The sequence below is a fragment of the Micropterus salmoides genome, unplaced genomic scaffold, assembly GCF_014851395.1.
Source record: "Micropterus salmoides isolate LMB-PRFRI ecotype aquatic unplaced genomic scaffold, ASM1485139v1 Ms_hic_scaffold_12, whole genome shotgun sequence".
Lineage (NCBI taxonomy): Eukaryota > Metazoa > Chordata > Actinopteri > Centrarchiformes > Centrarchidae > Micropterus > Micropterus salmoides.
The window spans coordinates 30,348,030-30,369,744 of record NW_024040263.1 but is presented as its reverse complement, the minus strand read 5'-3'; the positions used below and the strand labels follow the sequence as shown (position 1 = coordinate 30,369,744).

The window sequence follows — 21,715 nt, the reverse complement described above, 5'->3', positions numbered from 1 at the left end:
AAAACTATTGACTGAAAATGAGTGATTTTTCACGACATTTCCTGTAGTACTTGTCTACTAAAATATCAGTAACATTCATAAGTAGTTTATATTTGCCACAATTTGTTCCAACTTCAGGCCTACCCTACATGTATACCTGTACCTGAGTTGAGACAGCCATCTGTAATGCTGTAAAGCTGCCCAACCAATTCATTGCAGTAAAATATCTTTTTAAAACTAGCTTTGCGCCGGATGTAAGATTGGCCCTATATGATCTCCACTCCGGTGCAGAAGGTGGCGGTAACGCATCAGTAAGCTGGGTGCTGACCGCCGTCAAGCAACAACAAGAAGAAAATATCATTGAAACTTAGAAAAATACTTATTTTGTCAATTTCTTGACAATGAAAAAACGTGTGATATGAACTGGTGATATTGCTCTTTATTTAGCTATAAACATACTTGACTTCCGGAAGTCTGTAGGCTATCATTTGTTTTTCCGTTTTGGCTGTCATGGCGGCGCCCTGAGTGCAGCAGCTCTACAGAAATCCCAACACCTTTGCATCAAGAGACAAACAAAACAGCGGGCTGCAGTCATGACGTTCAAAGATATGATGAAGTGGAACACAAGAGTGTCTGCAGCGTACGCTGTCGGCATCTGGACCCTGATAGGTTCATACGCGTTCTTCAGATACACGGGTCGTTTTGAGGACACGCCAGGTGAGGGAGGTGATCTGTGACAGCCAGTTTATTCCACACCGTAACATCCTTATTACAATTTGAACTAGTTCTTATCTCTAATCATGTGCAAGTGATTTCAGCTCGCTTGTTCTGGATTAACGTTAACCCATATAGACTATGTATTTACTCTGTTATTGCTGTCATCTCGACTCAATAGTGCTGTGTCCAGTGACGTAAAATAACTAAATACATCAATTACTGTGCTTGTGTACAGCGTACTAAAATGTGCTCCAGGCTACAACATTAAAATGATGATTGAACGATTTAATAATGTGCTCCAATAAGCACTGCCAGAGTCCTTTCTGTTTAATGAGAGCTTTTACTTTGCTGGTAATACATCTGTACCTTTACATAAATAAAAGTTAGAATGCAGGAAATGTACTTGTAATGGAATATTTTTACATTAATTTAGACTTGGGCTAATTTTCTGTTGCCGTATATTCCTTTAATCCCAGTTTATCTTTATTTAATATCAGTACTAACTGATCACTAAGTAATTTCTTACTATGCCTCTCCCCCTCAGTGAAAAAAGAAGAAGCGGCGCAAGAGCTAGAAATTCCAAATGAAGTAGTTTACCAGACTGCTCACACCAAAACTCTCATCACCTACAAGAAGGATTTTGTCCCGTACAGCACAAGGATCTACAATTTCATCAAATCCTTCAGTAGTGAACCAGGAAGTGGAGACGGTGGACAGTAGCTGCACCAGTGCAAAGGACAAAGGACATAAAGATTTGCTCGTGTGGACTATGAATTTATGTGTGAGAACATGAAATTCCAGTGTGCTATCACCTGTCCAGGTCTGAGGGAGCTGCCGTTGTGTTTGGACGCTAATGGACTAACAAAAATATTGTCAACTGTCAAAAGTAGTCATCATAATTCCTGTCATCTTCATCTGCATCATTGTCCACAATATAAAGATGCCACAACTACTGTGTATCTTTAAATAAACTCTTGTTTTAACATACTGTAGGCTCAGATTTCATACCATAATACTGTGGACAAAAGGTTCTCTGGTGTTAACATAGAACCGTTCAGTACTACATGCTGTTTGGAAGAACAATATTTTGGCAGTAAAGATATTGTCACCTTTGTGAAACCAGCAGTATATCAATAGTCCTTTTTCACCGCAGACATTTTGACTTGCCCAAGCAGGAAAACCACAGGTTAGAGACAAACAAACAGAATTCTTCACCCAGAGACTTGGTGTTCAAATCCGACTTTATATATATATATATATAAGTGAACTTGCTGTTCAGTTGGATGAATGTGCTGCTCCTGGCCTGTCCTCCTAGATAGAGAGGTGAAGTCTCTGTTTCATGCTGATGACCTTGTTGTTCTGTCTCCTACTGAACTAGGACCACAGCAGCAGCTGGACAAAGCTGAAAAAATCTTGTCAGAACTGGGCCCTGGCAGTGAATATGAAGAAAACTAATGTTGTGATTTTTCAAAACTAAAGTAGTAAATGAGAAAAGGCCTGAAGAACTCTAAATGCAATTAAGAGACAATTTTATAATTTCCAAATACCAATAAAATTTGGCATAAAATATTTCCAGCCCATTGCACTGTGTGGTAGTGAAGTACGGGGTCCAGTCAGTCACCGTAGCTGCAGATCCATTTTACAAGTACACAGAAAGTGAACTGAACTGAGTGATGTGTGTAGAGCAGAAATGGGCAAATACCCACTGATAATTAAATTTCAAAAGAGAGCATTCAAATCATTTAATCACCTTAAATTCAGCCCCCTAGACACTCTCCATTCCAAAGCCCTCCAAACTCAAGAGCTGAGCCCAGAAAAGAGTCGGTATGTCGGTGCTAAGACTAATTCCCCCTCCCAGACATTGACTCAGTCTCACGGCAACACTGCTTTCCAAACTCCAATCAGTGTAAACCAAATTATAACGTAATGTAAAGAAACATGTTTAGAACACTGGAAAGAATAAACTACAAGCCAAAGTAGATCATGATGTTATCGGGCCCTGAAAAGAGATGATGGTACTGGCAGAATATTTCTCTCCTGTCAGACACAGTACGCACAAGTACAGGCTCAGTGAGCACAAACTGGATATCCAAAAAGGAGCAACCAAAAGAAAACAGAATGTATGGTCAGTGCTTGACAGGTGAGGCTGACACGGAGACACACTACCTCTGACAATCTGAAACATTCAATGAAATAATGAAGGGTTAGGGTTCGGTTCAACTCTGTAATCTCAGATTTCAAAGAGGCAAATGAGCTCTGAACATTAAAAACAATCCTATATTTACAATAATTTAAAAAGTCTTTGTGGTGTTTATATAGTTCTGTCTTATTTGTATTATTTTAAGTTTACATTTTCTCTATTTACTTTAAGTTAAAAAAAAAAGGAGCCTGGCAGTCAGGACTGTCATTCAGCTGTCAAACACCGACATCCAGAGGACACGTTCATCATTTGTGCAGTGAAATAACCTTTACCGAGTTTTATATATATATATATCCACCTACCTCAAGTGAATAACACCTGCACAATAATACTTATACTTATTTATTCCAGCATCCTTTGCACTATGCTCCATCGCACTGTGTACATATGTATGTGTACCTGTATTTCACATACACCTCCAACATTTACTCCTGCATCCTTTGCACTCTGCTCGCTGCACTATTTGTCAATATGTCTATATTGTTTTTGTTCATAATGTGTATATTAGTGTTGTCTATACTGTAGTATGTTTTTATTTTATTATTATTTTATTATCGTGTTATGGTAATTTTGTACGAGTAAGCACATCCTGAGTCAAATTCCTCCTATGTGTACACATACCTGGCAATAAAGCTGATTCTGATATAAATGTTAAATAAATGTTTCCTAAAGCCGCTTTGACAATCAAAGCATGAAATTAAAATAACTCATGTAAAGTAAAGTAAATCAGAATTGCTCAGTAACTGAGTAAATAAACCTCCGGAAGAAGCTGAGGATGTGTGACGCTACTGCGTGTTCCGGCCGCTCGAGGGCGATAGCGTCCCGTCCGCGCCGCGAGACCACGGAAGTTGCGAGCGTGCTCCCCAGCGCAACCAAAACAATGAAAGCTATCGTTCAGAGGGTCACCAAGGCGACTGTGACAGGTAAGCGCCTGTTTTGATCCGAGCCAAGCTGTCATGCTTCGACACATCTGGCAGTGTCGAAACACCGAGGCTGATTCATTCATTCATTCATTCATTAACGTCGCGGGCCACTCACGTTAGCTAACGTTGACCTAGCCGGGTTAGCATTAGCACTCCCAGCGAAAGCGAAAGATGTGAGGAGTCCAGACAGGAGCACTGCTGGCTGGGTGTTCAGGCTCGGAGGAACTCAGTAAAGGTTATTTCACCGCGCAAATGGCGAACGTGTCCTCTGGATGTCGGTGTTTGACAGCTGAATGACAGTCCTGACTTCCGGGGCTCCTTTCCTCCACACACAGTGATGTCATTCAAACTGTCACCTGTCAGTCTTAATGTCCACAGCAGCAGCAGCAGCAGCAGCAGCAGCAGCAGCTGCCCGCTCACTCATCAAACTTCTGCTCTTTTCCTGCAGTGGGAGAAGAACAGATCAGCTCCATAGGACGAGGACTGTGTGTACTGCTGGGTATATCAGTGGAGGACACCCAGAAGGATGCTGACTACATGTGAGTGTGTGTGGGAGGGACCTTCAGCACCAGAAACAGAAAGCCAGCCCGGGTTTGAGCTCAGTCAAACATTTGTGTTAGGTGCTGGACCGCACTGATGAAATCAGAATTATTAACTGATAAGTGGTAAAAGACCAAAATACAGAGATGCTAAATTAATGAGGAGTTTTTGCATGTTTTGAATCCAGGACCATAGGGACCTCTAAGGGCGCTAAAGTCTTGTCCTTAGTATTTTGATTTTATTTTTTAATAATAATAATTTTGTATCATACAGTTTACGTTCCACAATTAAAAGTTTTAGACCTTCATGCTAGGAAATAAACTTTACAAAAGGTGTAAACAGTGCACAAGTGATTAGTTAACAGAATAAATCGGACTTGAAAAAACATATATATATATATATAAGAAGAAGGAGAAGGAGAAGAACATCAGATAGCTTAATTTTTGTTTATGGTCAAAATGTTTCAAGGTTGTCGAGGGGACTCAGTATTTCAGTCTTGGCTGTAACCCGGTAGAGCGGGGCGTTATGGCCACAGATGTGATCACGATAAAAAGTGTCCTATCTTTCTTTCAAGTTTAAAGGCTGATTTTTGCTCCTAAATGAAAGTTGCAGAAACCAGATGGTTAATAAACTTTTTAAACTTTTCTTTATGGCCAGAACAAACGCTTGCCAAACAGTGAATCACTTAACAAATCTGAGGTAGGACATTCAAAACAAGTATGCTAAAATATCTTTTCAACAAATATACATGAATAATTTAAGTAAAATCTTTTTTTCAGTCCCGTTTCCTTAACAAAATAAATATCTTAAAAGAAAGATTAAGTGTTACTTTGTTCGTGATTCAAATAAATTAAATCAAACATTTACTGAACATTTGTTATAATTTTATTGAGGAAAATCGTGATGAACTTATCATTGTTGACCTGCTTTGAATTTAACACTGCTGGGTTTTTGTTTTTAAATATTTGAATGTATTTTTGTGTTATTTAGTTCAGCATTAATGGGTTAAAACACTCAAAAGCTCAGTGTGGTCCCTTCAAATAAAGCCAATAAGTTCTTGGCCAGTATTAACGTAACTGATAAGAAGGACTGTCCCAGACAAGTCGATTCCTCACTGCTTTTCCTCGTGTGTTCTCAGAGTACGCAAGATCCTGAACCTGCGGCTGTTTGAAGACGAGAACGGCCGTGCGTGGAGCAAAAGTGTCATGGACAGGGACTTTGAGGTGCTGTGTGTGAGCCAGTTCACACTGCAGTGCATACTGAAAGGCAACAAGCCAGACTTCCACTCAGCCATGCCTGCAGAGTTGGCCCAGCCCTTCTACAACAGCATCATGGAGAACATGAGGAGCGCATACAAGCCAGAGCTCATTAAGGGTGCGTGAACCGATGACTCGGCAAGCTTTATAGTCCTACAGTGGTGTGTCCGTGCTGCTGTTGGATGTTAGAGCTAATAAAAACTCTAAATTTATGATTTATTTCCCCCTGAAAAATTAGTTGAATCATTTTCACAGTTTCTGAATATAATGGATTTTGTGAAATCCGAGGTTAAAGTAAGTAAGAATTTAAAGTGTCGTCGTGAATTGTCATTGTGTGTCAGTAATACGTTTAGATCAGTGCCTGTAGTCACTTCTCAGTGTAAGATTATGGCTTTTTGGGGGGCGGCAGATGAGGATTATCTTTGACTGTGACGCTGTGGTGGTGACGGTGGCAGTGAATTAGGTCAGCCCACCGGGGAGCAGGTGCGGAGAACACCTTGTCCCAGCAAGGGAGGCATAAGGCTTCCTAATTAGTCCCCCCCCCCCCAGAGAAGAAATATGATGGTGCAGCACTTTTCCTCCGCAGCCCACGGTTTCATTGTGCAGATGGTGTCATTAATCTCGCGGACCCAGTGGAAGAAAGGAGAACATTTAAGTCGAAACTTCCTGTCCTCCTACAGCCCCTTCGTCTTTTGTCCCCAATGTCTCAAGGCTCCACGTTATCCTACATCCTTATGAAACATCGACTGCCAATGCCAAACAAATTCCACTTTACTGTCTATTAATATTAGGATGTGGTGTCATTCGGGATGTACTGGGCTACGTGGATTTAGTGGGTTTATCTTATATCTTTTATTTATTTTTTATTTCCAGGTCTCATTTTTTTATGGCTTGTAAAATTTGTCTCTCTTTTTCGTTTCTAGACGGGGAGTTTGGGGCCTACATGCAGGTCCACATTCAAAACGACGGACCGGTTACCATCGAACTGACGTCACCTACTGGTCCCACAGACCCCAGACAGGTACGTTATTAAGCATGATGGTTTGGACAGATATTAACTCAACTTATTAGGTCTGTGCTGGAGCTTTCAGCCAAACTTCACAGTCTTACGTCAGTGGAGGGGATTTTCTCAGTTGTCGTGAAGATGGCGCAGTTGCCAGATGCAATTAAAAGCTCAGGAAAAAAACAGTGAATGGACATTAAATTAAGATTGTCCGTAGTTCATTTTTTACTAAGAGGAACAAGTTATTTACATATTGAAAGTAAATATGTAAAATTAACTTTGGTTCTCGTTCATGTGTCATTCTACTCTTCAAGGTCTTTTATTTGTCATTTTGAACCACTAGGTGGTGACATTTACTCTTCTGTTGTGCGTTCTTGTAGAGCAAAGCTTTAAAAAATGATCTGAGTATAAAAAAAGATGGATTGTCAGCAGACAGGATGTTTAAACCACTGACCATTTGCAAATTATACATTAGATTTGAGCCCAGAATTTGAGGCTGATACAGATTTTTTTGTAGTTAATAGAAAATAAACACATAACACATTGAAACTTGAAATAAAAAAATCTTATATTTGGCTTGAGCTATGTACTAATCAGGACACTACACTAGAAAAATAAGCCTTGAAATATAACTATACATTTTAAATTGTAAACTTCCTGGAATTAGGATCCATACTGTAACAACTATAAACAACAACAGAAGTACATTAAACTGTATTTAAGTTACGATTTTAAGAAGAGTCTCAAAAAATGTATAAATGCAGCCCACAAAACAATTATCAGAACTATGATAAACATTAAGCAATGGATCAAAAGTGTAATGTGATAGGTGTTGCTCATACTGACAGACCCACAGCTATCACTAACTCTGCAGTTTTCCTCCCAGCTAAAAGAGATTTTAAACCCATCTTATCTACTTTTTTTGGCCCAAAACACAAACACAAAAATCACACTCACAAAAAAAAAAAAGTTTTGTTTGCAGCAGCAGAAAGCAGCTGTGCTTAGCAAATTAGCTCTGATAAACCCATTGCACCTGCCCAGCACCAAAAACCAGACGGACACAGTTAGAGACTAGCTGGTGAACATGGCGGAGGATCAGTTTGTGGAGACTGAAACAGAAAAACATTGGCCTTACTTTGTCAGGTGGCCAGAAACACGTCAAATAAATGCGAATGTGGCCCTAATGTGTCTGCTGGATGTGCAAATAGGCAACTGTTTGCTAACATGTTCACCATTACAACTAAGAATAGCATTTTTGTCATTTTTATGAGGGTACATGAAAAAGGAATAACGTGTTATTTGTGTTGCCAACTAAAGGCTTCCTTGCTTAGTTAATGTTCTTGTGTCCAGCTGTCCATACAGTACTCAATATTGTAGAAATTACCCTTCGTAGGGGCCTCTTGGTGTATTTGCCCCCGAGAGCAGGTATTGAGGCACTATATGTATATATTTTTGTGTGGTTGCCTTTTGTGAGTAGCATAAAGGTAACTGTACCTTCATCTCATAATACAGTCTGTGTTGTAAAATGAATAATACATCTGTCTTGTATAAGCTAAATACTGATAAAGGAAGTGTTGTTTTTGGAAATTCAGACCCAAAAAAAAAACTTGTCCCAGACAGTAAGAATCGTGTCCTTGCCAACATCGACGTCTGCTATTGCCACCTCTTCCGTAGCCTTGTGGTGTGGGACTGATTCACTGTGTTCTTTCTCAGTCACCCCCATGGCGATGATGGCTTAGTTAGGTGTTTGTGTGTGTGGCGGGGGTGTTATTGTGGGCTTCATATAATTGGCAGCACAAGCCTGAATAGTGCTGAAATGAATAGTCAATTATTGATGAGTTGATTGATGTCATCTTAGAGAACTTGCAATGTTTTTTTTGTACAGATTAAAATATGTCCAGAGCACCAACTCGGCAGGACGGTCGAGCACTGAAAGTTTATATCGAATGTCTGGTGTTGTGTAGCTGTGTTTGTTTGTTATTTGATCAGAAAGCTCCTGATTCAAGCAAAATGTAAAACTATGTTATTGACTGGTTGTGTTAAAAGTTTGGCTTCTTTTGCTAAATGAAAAAAGGGTTTTATAGAAAAAGGTTTATATTTCTCAAAGAAAGATATGGAAACAAGACTAAGGCTGCAACTATGTCAGCAGCTCTGTGAGGCTGTACAGGTGCATCAAAAAAACCAAATAAATAAAAATCGATTATCATGGAAAAGTTAGTTAGTTCTTCCGTAATTTAATTCAAAAAGTAAAACACACACAAAGTGAAATATTTAAAGCCTTTTTATTGTGTTTTAATCTTGATAATTAAGGCTTACAGCCTAATGGAAATCAAAACACCCAATATCTCAAAATGTGTATAAGACAGAAATGTTTACTTGAGAAGAGTTCTAATCAGCTTATTAACTCAAAACACCTGCAAAGGTTTCCGGAGCCTTTAATCTTTCAGTCTGGTTCTGGTGCTCACAATGAACTTTTCCACAATATTCAAAGTTTTTGAGGTGCACCTGTACATAGGCACAGCAATGCTTTAAGCTCAATGTTAACATCAGCATGCTAACGTGCTCACTGGGACAGTGCTAACTTGCTGATGGTCATTTTTACCACCCCAGTTTTAGCGTGTTAGTATCCTAGTAGGCTAATGCATAGGTAGCGTTATCCGAATGTTCTCCGTCACTGACTACATTTCTTCAAACAATGGCTGTCTGTCATTTTGATCTATCATGTCGTTAAGTAATTCACATGAAACAATGTTGATAATCTCATGTAGTCCACCTGTAGCAGACCCCCTATCCATTTGGTGGCGAATGTGCATATTAATTAGCTGTAGTCTAGTTGTTTTGTCTTTGACCGCACATGCATGACCTCGTTGTCGGGCTGGCGTTAGCCATCGCTTTGGTGAGCTGTATCGCTGCATAGCTTAGCTATCTCAAAATGTCACAACAGCATTCGAAGTATCTGTAGACAACCCGATAATTGTGATGTGGTGGATAAACGAGGTGAAAAAAAGCAGTGCGTTGGAGGGTGAAGGACAAGAAAGGAATACTGAAAACGTTTATCAGCCAGCGGCAGCTAATGTTACAGGGAAAGCAAGTGGCAATGAAAAGTGTCATCTTTTCTCTCCATGTCCTTATAAATGCATCATCTGTATATAAAATGTTATTGAGATTGAGTTGTTTTTGAAAATCAAATGCTATTAAAAAGCCTATTTGTCTCATTATCATTAAAAAATGTAAACTAAAATGATGGGTGATCCTGTCTGTGAAAATGACAACGAGAAAGTCTAACACAACTTCTCTGCCAACCTTTGCTTATTAGCATAAAAGAGAAATGAATGTCTGTCTCAGATTTATGGTAAACCATTATATAGTTGTTGGGATATTTCAGTCTCGACTGACTTTGCCGTCCTTAGAGCTATTAAAACTTATTATTCTGGTATCAGTACCAAAACTTAGGCATCACATTGGCAATGATATCACGACACCCAACTACAATAATGTTTTTTAAATCTATTTTTCAAACCATTAATTTATTAATAATAAAAAAAAAGATTCAGAATTTTGTTCAGTGGTTCCCAAACACGCTGTGCCATGCCCCCCTTTGGAAACCACAAAATACTCAACTGGTAACAACTTTAGTTTCATTACTTTATGTTGCGGCAAAGAAAAAAAAAGCAAGTAAAATCCGTCAATAAATAGACTCAACAGACATAAGACTGTTACACTGACAGTGAACTCCAGAGCAAGATAGGCTTCTTCATATTTCCTCCCCTGTCAAACTTGACATATCCTTCCGAGCATCAGAGCTCTCTTTCTTCTTTATTATTTGCAAATAACTTGGATTAGTAGGCTTTTTTCACAGCAGACATTTTGAGTTGTCTTAGTAGGAAAAGCAAAGGTGGAACTAATAATATTGATGATGTGTTCCAGCAACTAATCAGTATCACCCGTGTTTCACTCCATATTGTTTCTCCTTTAATGGCTTTCTGCCCAATTTTGGAACACTGGATTCAATGATAACGAAAATGTTTTTGAGAATATTTTCTGTTAATAATACGTGGGTCATGTGTATTGGTTGGTTAGTCAGATAGTTAATGCTTAGTTTCAGCTCTAGACATCTCTCTAAAGTAATCACCATTTGTATATAGCCATTTATTAATATCAATATTTAACAAAGCAGTACAAACCAGAAACTAAGTAGTGGAGATGTTAAACCAGCGGATCCAATCTTTTCTGTCACGCCCGCCTTCAGAAGCCATAAAAAGTTCATGCCCCTCCACCCCAGCACAAGTGGATTTCATTTTTATTAATCATTAACAAAACAGGCAGTTGAAATAAACAAGATTTAGGTAACCAAAATATCCTTGCTAGGATCAGAGCCCTTGTTTACTTATGTCACCACATGACATCACATCACATTCATGCAACTTTAGGTACGCTCCACATCCACGACCCCCCTGAAGTGGCTCTACGCCCTCCCTGGGGGGCCCACCCCCCTGTCTGAGAACCACTGTATTAAACCATGGAAACGAAAGACAAATACTTCCTAGCCTCTCAGTAACAGGGATACACCTCTCCCGGCCTCTTATTCCAGCCATTTGAAAGAAGTTCATATATTTGTCTTCCTGAATCAATTCTAGTCACTTCCCTGGAACCCGGCCAACATCCTTATGCTTTGGCTTCGGGCCGTCTTTGGCTGCTCTCCCCTTGGTGGGCTTGGCTCACTAGTCCAAAGGGAGGGATATTAACCAGTCCTCAGAATTTTAATCTTGTCTGTTTGGGATGTTTTGCTGTGGGGGCCGAGGAGCCAAAGCCAAGGCTGAACATGAGGGATAAAAGGCCAGCCAATAGGCTAAGCTTGGCACAGGGAGGAAAATGAAGCAACGGCCAACAGACACTGTCCCTTTCTTTCCACAAATCAGGGATTTAGTCCACTGCAGGGTCAAGCGGCCAGCAAACAATGGTGTTATCCAGAGCAATGAAAATCATCCTGTTTGGATGTTCTCTTTGGGACGCTGAACGGCCGGGGTCGAGAGCAGAGCGGTCCTGAGTTTTTCTGTTTGTTCGTCTGACTATCTGTGCATTTTGTTTTGGGCTGTGAGCTGAAACTCAACATACACAGAAATGACGTAATGTTTGATCATGTTAGGTCAGGTTTTTATGGGGTTTGGCTCCAGAGTTTGAGGTTTTAATGTAGCTTCAACATCAGAATTTGAAATCTCGATTGCTTTATAGCAAAAAGAGAAACGCGAATGTTCGGTGTCCATTTTGTTGAAAGTATGTGTCTTCCCTCATTTTTGTGTACAGGCAGTAGGTTTGATACTACAGCATGTTAATGGGTTCATGTGGGAGGGACAGAATTTTTTGGGGGCCTTTGAATAATGTAATGTCTTATGCAATGGCTTGGATTTTTAAGATGACATTTAGTTCATAAATATTTCCCTGGCAGCCATTAAAGTTTTAGCATCTGTGTTTACAGGCCTTTTTCAGATGACGGGTAGCGTACCTACTTCATCATTACTGTGGCGGTGTTTTATGGCCTGTGAAGAATACAATGAGAAAAGGAGGAGGAGCGGTTTTGATTGGAGTTAAGACTAGTCATGCTGAGTGGCACTGGAAAGGGCTATTTTGAAGTGTGTGAGAAGGCAGTGCATGCAGTCACAACAATAGACTCCTTGAAGTGATCATATGACAAACCAGAATAGCTCTAAATGAGGAAAGAATAGCAGTGGGAGCGTATCCATAAAGACAAATCAGATGTGAAGTGCAGGTCTGTGGCGCTGATGTGTTTCTCCCTCTTTGTTTAATTAATTAGCCTATACTAATTCTCATGCATGTCGGGACCTTTGGGTGAATACCGAACATACTGCAAAGGTCATGATCTGCAAGTCATGATGCAGCGTGTACATGGTGTGTGCCTCCGCCCACTGAGCCAATAAGAACCCTAGACTGACAGGTTTCAGTTATAGTTCAGCCAAACTGTAGGCAAAAATGTATTTTTAATATAAATATACATTTACTAAGCAGAGATATTTGATCATTAAGCTTGAATAGAATTTGAATTTGAATCTGTATTTCGAACATGCAAGAGAAAGTATTAAAAAAAAATAAAACAGATGAGCAGCAAATGTACCCTTTTTTTCTTGTGTTAACATACTTCTATCACATGTGCGAAAAGTTACCTACAGTGCTTCTTGAAAATAAATTCTTTGTACATTTTGAAAAGGAATATGTTTGGGTGTTGCTTTAGGTTCTCATTTAGTTTATTCCACAATTTAACTCTGCAAATTGATAAACATAATCTTTTCCTTGTTGTTCTAAATCTTAAATTAGTCTTAAAATTTCCCCTTCCCCTTATATCGTACCCTCCCTCCCTCTCAGAGAACATCTTTTGTATAATCCCAGGCAATAGGCAATTTCTTGCTTTGAACATGAATACTGCAATTTGATATTCAATTAGATCGTGGTATTTCAGCAATTTAGACTGTAGAAATAATGAGCTTCATTAAGTTGGGGCACTTGCGAGGTACTATTTTCATAAAGGATGGTCAAAATTTAAACGGATAAGGCAGTGATATTCTATTTTTTTTACTTTTGACCTTGTATGGTCAAGCTGCAGAAATGCTGGGACCTACACCTTCTGTAATACAGTTCAGTAGCTTCTTTCATCTGACCCTTCCTGTCCGATACATGCCCACATCTTCGACTGCGGTTTGTAACGCAGGTTTTCTGTTGTAAATGTGAGGTTTCGCTACGCTGATGATGTCACACTGAATCTCTGGCTCATGGCACGCTCCGCTATGCAGCTCCTCAAGGCTGAGGAAGAATTTTAATTAACTAAACTCATATACATCGCCATTAAACGGCCCCTATAAAAACAACAAGTGTTTGGAACAACAAATGTGTTCTAATGAAATGAAGGTTAATTGTCCCGTAAACAGTTTGATTCTGCTGGCAAAATATTATTTACTGAAATGTAGATTTTAAAGCATTTAAAAAACAAATTGCCCGGCTTTTGTTCCTTGAGACATATTAATAGTAAAAATTAGTTATTTCATAATTTAAGTTACTTCTGTTATTAGTATTCGTGGCGATCAAGTTCTTAGTTGTTTTGGTAATGAACTAATGTTCTACAAACTCATCCATCTTGAAATGAAAGCCCCCCCCATGTGAGGTCCTAGTCTCAAAAACTGAGAGGTGCCCACACGCTCGACTCAAGAGGAGCGATGACCATACATTTATTTATAGAATGCTTTTCGTGGTACTCGTAGACACTTCACAAAGGTTAAAATACATACCTTTAAAATACAACACACAACAGTCAATCATACATTTAAAGCTGTTCTGAAAAGATGGGATTTGATAAGTGATTTGAATATGGACGAATCGGTACTGTGTTAGGACAGAGAGTTCCTGAGTGAGGGGGCAGCGATGGAAAAGGCTCTATCGCCCCAGGTGCCATGCTTGGACCTGAGTGACAGAGACAGGAGGTTACAGGAGGCAGTGTGGTGGTGGAGCAGGTCAGCGAGGTAAGGGGCTTTGTGAGCGAGGCGAAGGACTTTGAATTGGATTCGTTGTGGAGGACAGAGGTGATGCGGTCACGGGAGTGAGTGCGGGTGAATAGACGATCAGCAGAGTTCTGGATGTACTGCAGTTTATTTAGGACTTCGGTTGATGTGCCATATGCAACAGTCAATTCTGGATGTGATGAAGGCGTGAATGAGTGTTTCGGCAGCAGAGAAAGACTGTGATGGACGGAGACGGGCAGTATTTTTCAGGTGGAAAAGGGCACTTCTGACGTGATGTTCAAAGAAGGGGTTGCTGTTGAGAATGACTCCAAGGTTGGCGAAGTGTAGGGAGGGAGACAGAGTGGTGTTGTTAATGGCGAGGCATAAGTTGCGAGTGATTTTGGGACAGAAGTCTTAATTTATTTGGAAAAAGTTTGCTTGCGTCTATGATTTTTATTTCAGTGAGGCAGTTGGTCAGAGTGGAGTGAGTTGTAGTGGTGATGGATGTACTGGAGATGTAGAGCTGGACATCGCCGGCATATTAGTGGAAGTGGAGACGTCTCCTTTAATGTCACCCTTTTCGCCGAGGACACTGCGTCGAACATAAAGAAAGCTTTACAGTGACGTGAGGACAGTCTGCAATTACATCCTCAGGCATACACGACATACTACGTTACGACCTAGTTTTGTTTTTCGAGGGCTGAGGTTTCCTCATCATGATTTTGATGGTTAAAATCAATGGAGTGTCCCTTTTTTTAAATTGGTAGCTTTCTGGTCTTAAATAAACATTGTGTATCATTTAATAGGAAAAGGTCATCACTTTACCATTATCCTATTCTCTTTCGTTTTAAGAAAGCCATAAAAGTAAATGGTGACGTACGTTGCATTTCTGAGATATTGCAGTGGAGCTGTAACAAAGTTAGCTTCAGAAAATATTAAACTGTAAGATAAAGTTTTTTTTTTTTATTAACCACGCTTTCCTCTTTCTTGTGTTTCCTCAGCTGTCAAAGCAGGAGAAGCAGCAGCAGAGGAAAGAGAAGACGCGCTCCAAGGGCCCCTCAGAGTCCAACAGGGAGAAAGTCACCCAACGTTCCCGACAGGACCACAATGCCAGTAGTGGAGCTGACGGGGATGTGTCATCAGAGAGGGAGCCCTAGGTCAGCAGGGTGGGGGGGGAGACCCAAACGCATACAGTCACATACTGTATAGTACATGCTCATACACACACCAGGTGTCTGCTGGCTAAAACTTTCTTTTATTATCTTCGTTTCTTGTGTTAAAGAGTGTTATTGGAGGTCTTGAGTCAGTCATCATGTTGGACAGGCTAATCTTAAAATTAATTATTATTTTTGGGGGTTTTTTTCATCATATCCGATAATATTTCGGGTGTTTAAAAAATACCAGGTATGCCCCCCCCCCCCCCCCCCCATTACTTCTGCTTTAATAACCACAAGAGAACTTAATGTATTTTTAGCCCCTTTCAGAGCTGCCCTTCATTACCTTAATATGTTGTTGGCAATTTAAAATGTCAGTCTCATCTTTGAATAAGTGCCTTTTCCATAAAACATTTCACTTGCAGCTAAAATCTGAATTATATGTCTTACCCTCACCGAAAAGGCTTCAGAACACAAAATACGTGAGAGAGAGAGATATTAAATGTGCATATTATTTCCCCTTCTTAAGCATTATGTAATACATCTGTCACCTAATTATCATTTATTGTTTTGGGCGTACGACGTGTTAGCAGTCACACATCTAGCAGACAGAACATTACCATTCATTTTGAAGCTGTGTTTGTCTCAACATAATGAATGGAAGTCATAAACTCTCACTCTGCCTTTAGCTCTATTCTCATCTCCACAAACAAAGAAAAATGTCTGGCTCTTAAAGCAACATTATGTAGAATTTTTTATCTTAAAATAACAGCTTCACAATCATTTTGATGGTACACTGACTTCTGATAGGGTGAATGACGTCTTTGTCATTGCCACTCTGGGCCCAGGGCGCATGTTATTGGCACTGAGTAACACTGAAACCCCGGACGGGAAATCTTATCGCTGTAATGCTTTATGGCACCATGTCACACACCAACACGACTCTTCAGCAAGCAAGCTATAAAAAGAAGCAAAAAGTTTATAATGTACAATGTAAGTTATTTGGAAAAAGCTAGCTCAGTATTCTCAGTATGAATGTCGTGCCAGAGGCCGAAGAAGACATTGTCAGAGGAAGCGAGGAAGAGAAAAAGTGGCCGAGCAAAAATAAATAAACAAGAGTAAATATTGGACTGACGTATACTCGTTGGTGCCCAGCAGGCCTTCTTGCTGTTGGACTAGCTTTGTTGGCTATCTTGCCACACAAGTTTCAAGCACAATTAAGCTGCTGCTGGTGGAGAGCGGCGCAAGTGTCAAGCCGGAGCCAGGCGAGCCGGCAACATGAACGTTAGCTAATGGCAGAGGCAAAGAGACGGAAGAGGACGCTGATGGAGGAAGCTAAGAGGAGAATAAGAGAGTGACCAAGCTAGAGTTTGCCGGACGTTGCCGAGAGCTTTGTGAACTAAAAGGCTGAAAAGACCGATGCCGAGCTGACCTTCTTTCTTCACTCGGACTATTTTCTCTTGTGCTGTAGCACTTGCTTGACGTTTGGCTGTGTTAGCAAAGTTGTTGACTTGCTAGTTTTTGATTACAAGTAAAGAAATCACAACAAATGTACAGATGTCCTTATTTACAACGGCGGCAAATTACAGAAACAATAGGGGCGCTAAAACACACAAAAAAAACCCCACATCTTACATAATGTTGCTTTAAGCTGCTTAATGCTTCACTATGTTCACCAGCACGTCACTTAGTTTGTCTGTCTGCTGTGTGGTGCTTCAGCTATACTATGACTTTATATAGTATTATTTTTATTTTTGTGTGTGTTTTTTTTTTTTTTTGGACCCTCTTGAAAACGAGATGCTGCATCTCAAGGAGTGATCCACTAATAAATTGAATTAAATGGAATATTGACTGTTCTCTTTGTTACCTTTTATTTATTTAAAGAGTTGTATTAAATAAAAAAGTAGATTAAAGAACTCTTAATAGACATGAACACCTGAGAAAAAGACAAACATTTACAGCTGTGCCTTTTTGCAAGAGATTGCACAGTTGTTATTTTGTTTTTTTGCATCGTCAACAAATACAGTTGCCCCAAAAAAATCCTTCCCTCCCATTTATTATATTAGTGTATTGTGTCAAGTACAATATGGCAGCTTTAAATGTGCACTGAGAGGAAAAAAGGAGTATCGTTCACATTCACCTCAGCATCGCTGTTTTTCACTTCTCCTTTTCCGGCCTGTGCCTGCCCTCTTTGTTATTGTTGACATTGCGGTGAAACTCAGCAACGCTCATGAGAGACTGACCTGTTTTTTTCTCATTCTGTGCTAAAGATTGCGGGGATGAGGGGGGGGAGGGCAGTGGTTGGGGTTGCTCTTATTTGCCTTCAGTATTTGTTTACTAGTGCAAAAACAGAGGAGTTCTGGGAGAATAGAGATGGGGAGGCATTGAGTCTGCTCCCCCTGCTGAGGCTGCTCCTGCTGGCTCCTCTCCCTGCATGAACTCTCTGGCATGCATGCACGTTAACGGATACACCATCACACTGGCACTGCAACCGCACTTTAACAGTGCCCGTGCTTCTTGTTCCTCTCTCCACACGCATTGGTGCAGTCAGTTACATATTGACAGAAGCGTGCCTGACACCAGTATGAGCATCTGAAATTCACCAATGAGGTGTGTTGCATTATTTTTGCCTTGTTTGGTACAGTTTTGTTTTTGTTTTGTATTTTGTTAAACACGCATGCACACACCCTATCTCGTGTGGGACCTTGCAAGCCTGTAGTCCAATCTCAGACTCCTCTACAGCAGGGGGCCCTGCACTGTAATCCCCAAGTGCATGTTGGGTATGTGCCCCACGGCATAGAGGCTTCCATGTTACATAAGGCCTTTTTGTCTGACAGAGGGCCAGAGAGAGGGAGATGGGAGAAAGACGGGGAAGTGAGGGGGGAATAAAGGAGCACAAAATTTATTTGGTTTTTCATCTGGGTGTGCAGCAGGGGAGTGCGCACACAGCACTTCTGGAAATGTGTGCACTGTGGGGAGAGGAGAGGGAAATTTGGATGTAGGATAGATGTCAGACAAGGGGCTTGCTTGCTTGGCTCTGTCGCTGCATATTTTAAAGAGAGAATTGGTGTTCTCGAGGTTGGCTTTGCATGACTTAAACATGAGCGTTCCTCTGAATGAGTAATTTGCGACAGTCTTCCATTATCTTCTCTGATCATCCTTCCTTCCTGTCTTCAGTGTTCTGGTTTTGAAATGAACAGGTTCTGCTGCTCGTCAGGTTACTGCGAGCAATTTCTAGCCCGCAACTGCTGTTCTAATTGGTTGCAGATCACCTATTACAGGCCTGTCAGAGGTTTATTCAGCGAGTAGATGTTACTTCCATTTTAAATGTTTTATGTAGCTGCTTTCACAGTGTTGTGCCTTTTTATATTTAGTCAAGCCTACAGTCACATTCTTTGTTTTGTTTGTCCCAATTTCACTTTTGATAACTGAATTTGTATCTGTTTTCCTAAAATAGCTCTTGATACTCTTGTGACCTTTCTTTAAAGTTGCACTAATATTTTTTTTCCCCAGTATAGCAATGGATCAAATGACTGTGTGTGAAAGTTGTCACTTGTAGTGACTATCAAACTCTGCAGTTCCCCTCAGCTATTTAGACTGTGTGTAATCAGCCCATTGTTTTGGTTTTCCCCACCACAACTTTGCTCAGAGAAATGAAAGGAGAGTGAATATTGGACTTGCCAAAAACATGCTCCAAATTAATGCTACTGTTGCTTCCTGTCTGCTGGATGTGTAATTAGGTTTGCTGTTTGTTAACATGTTTGCCATAACAAAGCAAAGGTGTTGATAATATGTTTTTAAAAACAAATATATATATATACAAATACATTATTTCTTCCTTTTAGGGCTGTTATTTGTTGGTTGTCACTTGGTCCTCTGGGTTTGTTTAAATCTACAATAAAGAAGTATGGTATAAACAGTAACTTAAAGTGACTAAGCAAACTTTAAGTGGATATTGCTGTGGAACTGAATTAATTAAAATGTGAATGAATCTGCCGTTATTCTGCTATTTCCACAAAAGATGCATAGTTACGCTTTAAACTTTTAAATACTTTACCTGGACAATTATTGATTAAGGAAAATACAAATGATTAGACCCAACCCGACAAGAGACCAAACTGATTCTGTTCTGTTTTCTCTTGTGCAGATAGATGTCTGCTGGAGACATGACGGTGAGCCCACTTTCCTCAGGAAGGCCTTAATCCTTAGTGACTCTTGAACCTGATCGTGGACTGTCCTCCTTCCTGTTTGGAAATCAGCAGGATTCTCTTGGCCTGTCGCAGAACATCGTTCCCTTGCTGGTGTCCTTGGCTTCTCTCCTCCTAAATCAGATAGGACTGGCTAGGTGTAAACACCACAAGACTGTTTTCTTAGATTGATGTTGGGAGACTGAAAATGGGTGCATAGAAAGGGAATGGGTCGTATGGGATAGAACAAACATCAGCTGTTAGGTTGTGCTCTCTTACTCTGTCTTTTTCCCCCACTGCCTATCTTTCCATGTTCCTGCCTCCATCTGGCTCTGTCTCTGTTTCTCTTTCAGATTCTCCCTGCCTGTCTCACTTAGCCTGCTGTTCCCACTTGATCTTTGATCACTTGACATGACACTGACCCTGTAGCATAACTCCTAGTCCTTGTCTTATAGTACAGGCACAAGAACATCAGGACAGTGATAATGTAATAGGGCTGAACAATTAATCCAAATGTTACTGAAATCGCAATATTTAGTAACAGCAAAATGTGTGTTGAAATGCAATTTTTAAATTAAATATTTCCGTGCTGCAGAGATGTCCTGGCCTACACGTCATATTCTGCAGACTTAAGAAAACTATGATTAGAACAGAACCTTGCAAAAAATCACACCTTAATTCATTTTAATGTTATTCAATAAAAATGAGAATAACATCGCAAATCCTATCACAATTTCAGTATCAGTCAAAACAATTGCAATTAGATTTTTATTTTAAAATCGCTTAGCCCTATAAAGTGACCGCCTTGCCGATTTCACTGCACCAGTAACACCTCATACATACATATATATATATATATATATATATATATATATATATGTCACATGTGTAATGTCTGTAAGGTTATTGTGCCTGTATGAATAGAGTGTATGTTTTAAGGTTCAACTGAAATTGTTAAAGCACACAGGTATTCTCTGTAAAAATTTATATCTCATAGTTAGGCACCAACCTCTACAAAACACTCACACACACACACAAAAAGCCTCCAACTACTCACATTAAGTTACAAGCACGGACACATGTCTTGTGTTGCACCTTAGCTTCCTAAATTAGCTAACAAACAAACATCCGGCAGAAGAGGGGAAGAGGGCCCTGCTAACGTCAGGCTAGCTGCTAGTTAGCCGAACGGCTTCTAAACGTACCTTCAAATGTCAACATTGGATGGTTTCGATGCTAAATGATGTGGTCCTTCTTTAAGACTGCTGCTGACACAACACAATATTTCTAGTTTGTTTACATTGTCTCTCTGTGGTTGACAATAAAAGCCCCACACTGTTTTTTCCCACTCAGAAGCTTGGAAACTAAAGGTGCATAGTGATGTATCTCTAAAATACTTTTTTGTCTCTTTCAGAAACTGATATTTGTTATTTCATTTGGAAATCCTCATAAATGACCTGAATGTCTGTGTGCTTTATCACCTCACCAGACCCACACAGAGGAAATGATCGCTTTGACCGCAGCTATTGTGGCACCATTGTGGTTGGGACTTTTTCATTATGACACTGTCCTGCTGTCACATGACGGATCTGATTGTACACTTTGATGCCATTTTATAAAGATGTCAGTAGAAAAAGTGATCTATGCTGTGCTTTGTGTGTTTTCTTCTGCTTGTTTTATGTGATGCAAAAGCAAAGATGCTTGTCCTTATTTCTCCTTTCAGCATCGCCACCTGGCCCATCTACACTCTCCCAACTTTTTTTTTTAGTTCAGCAAATTACTCCTGACCAACCAAACCATATCCACCCACCCCTTTTCTCTCTCCCTCCAATGGTGCTGAGCTTAGGTTTCTCCACGTTGTGGTGGAGAGCGGCAGGGGAGAGCGAGGAGCTGCTGTAGCCCGTACTTGGGAGCTCTCGGAGAGGGAAGACATGACCCAAATATGTCTGCTAGCCAGCTAGCCTTCAAATTGGACTAGAACTGCAGCTTCCCTCTGCAATGACTGCATTGTGATCCCAATACCAGACAGGCATTACAGTAAGAGAGGAGGAAGGTGACTGTGGGGCCTTGGATTATTGATGTACTGTACCAAACATCTGAGACGGCTGCAATTAATCACAGCTGTAACAGGGTGAGAACGGGGAGTGTTGAGTAGGGCAGATCTTCAAGGTTTGTCTTTCTATGGAATCACCGGTGTATTTCAAAGCAACATGGCTGTTTGTGTGGACACCCTGAGCTGTGGGGCAGGGCAGAG

At 40.3% G+C, this 21,715-nt stretch overlaps 2 protein-coding genes across 3 annotated transcripts; both read left to right on the top strand.

The window, feature by feature from the left end:
- The first annotated feature begins 365 nt into the window (after window positions 1-365).
- On the top strand, window positions 366-1,684 carry LOC119899791 (small integral membrane protein 26-like). Of its 2 annotated transcripts, none has more exons than XM_038714543.1 (2): window positions 366-705; window positions 1,241-1,684. In XM_038714543.1, exons 1-2 carry the CDS (start codon window positions 573-575, stop codon window positions 1,414-1,416), a joined length of 309 nt encoding a protein of 102 aa, XP_038570471.1. In that variant the 5' UTR covers window positions 366-572; the 3' UTR covers window positions 1,417-1,684. The 2 variants fall into 2 exon arrangements, with proteins under 2 accessions (XP_038570471.1, XP_038570472.1); XM_038714544.1 differs by having other exon boundaries at window positions 392-696.
- A 2,005-nt stretch (window positions 1,685-3,689) lies between these two features.
- dtd1 (D-aminoacyl-tRNA deacylase 1) lies at window positions 3,690-21,101 on the top strand. The gene is made up of 6 exons (XM_038714542.1): window positions 3,690-3,819; window positions 4,268-4,358; window positions 5,498-5,733; window positions 6,539-6,636; window positions 15,125-15,280; window positions 19,425-21,101. The coding sequence occupies exons 1-5, from the start codon at window positions 3,777-3,779 to the stop codon at window positions 15,278-15,280; spliced, it is 624 nt and encodes a 207-aa protein (XP_038570470.1). The 5' UTR covers window positions 3,690-3,776; the 3' UTR covers window positions 19,425-21,101.
- The last annotated feature ends 614 nt before the right edge of the window (window positions 21,102-21,715 follow it).